Raw genomic sequence first — 4338 nt, 5'->3', positions numbered from 1 at the left:
CAGGTCGGATTCAAACCCAGGCCACTGCAGCAACTCCGTATGTGGGTTTCTAGCTCTACCGACTGAGCTAACCAGGCACCCACACAATTACGTGTTTAACAACGTATTTAATTTGGCGTAAAATACTGGCAAAGGTCAAAGGTCCCTGCAAATGGGTGCAAACGGTTGATCAGGTCTCAGGCCTTCATTTGTTGTTTGGCTGTGAAAACAAAGATGATACAAAATGATAATATAAAATATTTTCAGAATATTACACTTTCTTGTAGCACTTGATCATTGTGACACAGTGACCCTCCTATGAGATGACAATGCCAGCATTGGCCCCAAGACATTTGACTTTTAGACCCCTCTATAGGCTGCTGGCTGAGTTTTTCTTTTAAAAATACACTGAGCAGGGGACACATTTTGATGTAAATATTTAGTTCTTATTGAAATTTCCTTTCTCTTGTCTTTATTTAAATATTTAGTGTTGAGGTAATACAAAAGTAACAGAAAGTAATCAAGTTACTTTAATATTGTGATATGTAATTAAGTTACTGACTAAATTTTATAATAGGTAATTAGTAATTTTTTGTAAAGGAACCCTCCCAAACCTGGTCTTCAGCCATGTCTGCATTAACTCCAGCTTCCAGCCAAGGTGGCAAATTTCTAAGCTGTGGGCATGTCAGTCCCAAGTGCTTTGAATAAACCTTGTGGTGGTTGCTGTTCAGTTGCTCACTGTTGGAATTGTGATATCTTGCTGTATACAATCTCATTTGTGTCTTTTGCAGCTATGAATGTGACTGCAGTGATACGGGATTTGAGGGTGACCACTGTGAAGTGGACATCCCTGAGTGTGCTTCTGATCCCTGTCAGCATGGTGCCACGTGTTTAGAGGGAGTCAGAGGATACACCTGCCTCTGCTGGCCAGGTACTGAACTACATGCTACACACTGAACATTTCTGTAAAAACACAAAGACATGCAAAGGTTGTGAGCTGAGCCAATGTCCCTCTCAGCCTGGAGCACTTTTAGCTGTAGGTTTTTACACAACCAATTGACCTTTTCCTAAGTCTGTACTAAGATATGCTATGTGCTAGGCTTATCTATGTTTAAAAGACAACAACATTTTGAAGATGGTAAAAAGATATAAATAAAAGTAACATATACATCTTAGCTTAGCTAATGTTAACAAAACACTACCTAAGCTTATGATTAGCTAGCTTGTGATATTTTTCCCTCCCTGATCAGCTCAAAACATTTTTTATGGTAATTAACAATGCTGTAGCAAAACACTAGCTAGCTAGTCAGCTAACGGGGGCGCCTGTGGCTCACAGGTAGAGCGGGTCGTTTGCTAATTGGAAGGTTGGTTTTTCAATCCCTCCTGCAAGGAGGAAGTTGACCAAGGCTTGCTAAACTATTATTGCAGCACAGAGCTATAAGGGGTGGGATTTAGGAAGCGTAAATTTGATACTCACACAGCATGTGTAATTTCCAGTGAGACACAAGCTGCTAACAGAGGAGAAATCAACTGACTTGCAACTAATACACATAACAGTGTACATGTTTTTTTCTGAGAGTTCCATCTGCATTCATTCACTCAACACCAAAACATTCAATCCACTGTGTGTGGAACGTGTCTCTTGTTTTTTCCAGGCTACGAGGGAGCAAACTGTGAGGTTGATATAGATGAGTGTGCCGAGGAGCCCTGCGAGAACGGTGGGGAGTGTTTTGAGCGTTCAGATCCATCTCACTGGGATCTGGACTGGGAGCTCAGCTATGCAGACGCTGCTGGATATATCTGCCAGTGTCAGCCCGGGTTTGCGGGTCAGTAAGACTAAAGAAACCAGTCAGCAAAAATCTCAGTTCTCACACCTTTTTAGATCTTCTAACAATTATTGAATTTATTTCACATTACAGGAGAGAACTGCTCCGTCAACATTGATGAGTGTGAGTCTGAACCCTGCCAGAATGGAGGCACTTGTGAGGATAAGATCAATGGCTACACCTGTACATGCGCTGTTGGATTTCTAGGTGAGTCTTGCACCTTTAACAAATGGACAGAAGCATCTGTGTCAGACATTTATTAAGACATATATAGAAATAGGGCTCTACAGAGGCCACGAGTCCACCATGTTGAACCACCATGTTCTACAGTAGCCCAGAATGGACAAACCAAACACTGGCTCTAGAATGGACCCTAATTAGTATCATTGGTAACACCTGCATTTACCCAACTATTTCATGTCAAAATGGCTGCGTTAAAAAAGTCTATTGCATAGTCAGTTGCAATCTGCAATTAAACCGCTAAATGTCACTAAATCCTACATACTGGACCTTTAAAGTACACAAAAAAGAAATATATATTCTCTAGACAAAGTGTGTATTAATCCACTGCTGAAAATTGCTCCCAACAAGTGTATGATTTCCTGCTGTTTGAGAGTATACACTACAGTGATCATCTTTGAACCATATATTTTGAGGCTAGAGTTTGAGAGTAGGGTAGTTAACACATTAACACATGGGTTTTGGTCTTTTCATGTGATTTGTTGACAGCAAGAAAAATAGAGAAAAAAACAAACAGCAACACCATTCTTCCCTTTCTTTTCCAGTCCAGCTCTGGAACCCTTTAGTATACACCAGTTTATCAAATCATGTTGTCTCTTTCCAGGTGAGCTGTGCGAGGTGAACATTGATGAATGTGAGAGCCAGCCCTGTCAGAATGGTGGCTGGTGTGAAGACGGCAGGGCGTCCTACACGTGCCACTGTCCTGAGGCAGAACCAGGTGACCTTCCTTGGGGGGGTGACCACTGTGATGTGAAACTCTACGGCTGTGTGGACCACGAGTGCCAGAATGGAGCCACCTGCCACCCATGGCTAGAGGATGGAGAACACGGTCACACGTGCTTGTGCCCTCACGGCTTCTACGATGAGCAGTGTTCCACAAGAACGACGTTCTCCTTCTCCACTCCTGGATTCGTTCACATCCAGGTTGTTCTCGAAGAAAGGATCCGTAGGGAGGTTGAGCACCATGTTCATCGTGGTTTTGGGGTACAGCTACGGTTTCGGACAACTTTACCCAATATGTTGCTCTTCTACAGAGGGGATATGGACAATCACCTCCTCCTGGAGCTCGTCAATGGTGGTCTTCATGCAAAAGCCTTTTCTGAGGAGTCTGAAATGGATGTGACATTTTCTGGTTTGGTTAGTGACGGAGACTGGCGAGATGCTCATGTGTTTGTAGATAATGAAGGTCTGGTTTTGATTGTGAAAGGACCTGGCTGTGACAAGGACGGATGCAAAGTTGTAGATGGTGGTGCTGACGAACCACCTTTCCAGCCCTCCGAAGCCTTTACTGATATTTATGTAGGTGGAGCACCGGAGGAGCTTTTAGAGTACTCTGTTAGTGGAGCAGACTTCATTGGATGTATGGAAGACCTGATGATCGACTCTAAGCCTATCCTACCCCAAACACTTCCAGAGGACCATGGCCATGAGCTGGGATGCAGTAAGACTGAATGGTGCACGCCTGACCCCTGCAACGGACATGGACGCTGTGTGGACCAGTGGATCAGCTATCAGTGTGACTGCTACCGTCCCTTCCATCATGAGAGCTGCTCTGAAGGTAAGCACTTCCAGCAAGTTTTTATAAACCTGATGACAAATCTTGTCAAAACAGTCATCATCTATGTAATTTACATATATAACTATATAACTTTAAGGTTATATATGCAAAATTCACTTGCCACTGGATGGTTTGTCTTTCCAACAGTCACCAACTCTGGTTTGGTTGAAGCTAACGTTAATCCATGGGGACAAATAATTTCCAATGTAGATGATAAAAACAGCGGTTTCAGTTGCTCTACTTAGCTGCATACAGAGCAGTAATAATAATCTTAGTTATTATTTATTTTATTAGTGCATAGAGTTTGGTGACAACATGCAAAACCCAACATAGCCCCACCCGGACTATAGGTCTAATCAGTCAGAGAAAACACCTGTGGGTGTGCAAATCATTTCCTCTGAAAAGACAGTACAGCCATCAGATAAATGTTGTGTTGTGTTTTCCCTTTGAAACATATAAGCAAAGTACAAGTACCTTAAAACTGTACTTAAGTACAGCACACCACTGCACAAATATAATTAGCCAATGTACTTGTAAGATAAACAGTAGTTCTTCTACTTCTTCTACTAATTAGGGCTATGTTCCATTCAGTGTACCAGAGCCATGCTAGCCAACATGCACAATAGCAGCATCCTGACCCTGTTTGGCCTGAATGGAACAAAATCTCAATTAGTATCATTGGTAACACCTGTGTTTAACCTACTATGTCATGTCAAAATAGCTGCTGTAAAAAAG

At 42.4% G+C, this 4338-nt stretch overlaps 1 protein-coding gene across 1 annotated transcript in view; it reads left to right on the top strand.

Moving 5' to 3' along the window:
- Positions 1-4338, top strand: part of crb2a (crumbs cell polarity complex component 2a) — a 25553-nt gene that overhangs the window by 15590 nt on the left and 5625 nt on the right. The window contains exons 3-6 of the mRNA XM_035668239.1: positions 771-910; positions 1635-1805; positions 1899-2012; positions 2650-3603. Coding sequence (XP_035524132.1) covers positions 771-910; positions 1635-1805; positions 1899-2012; positions 2650-3603 — 1379 coding nt within the window. The remainder of the gene's footprint in view (positions 1-770; positions 911-1634; positions 1806-1898; positions 2013-2649; positions 3604-4338) is intronic.

The sequence above is a fragment of the Morone saxatilis genome, unplaced genomic scaffold, assembly GCF_004916995.1.
Source record: "Morone saxatilis isolate NCDOM2014 unplaced genomic scaffold, NCSU_SB_2.0 Contig21, whole genome shotgun sequence".
NCBI classification, from domain to species: domain Eukaryota; kingdom Metazoa; phylum Chordata; class Actinopteri; family Moronidae; genus Morone; species Morone saxatilis.
The sequence above is the reverse complement of the archived record's forward strand: the minus strand, read 5'-3'. Positions and strand labels throughout refer to the sequence as shown.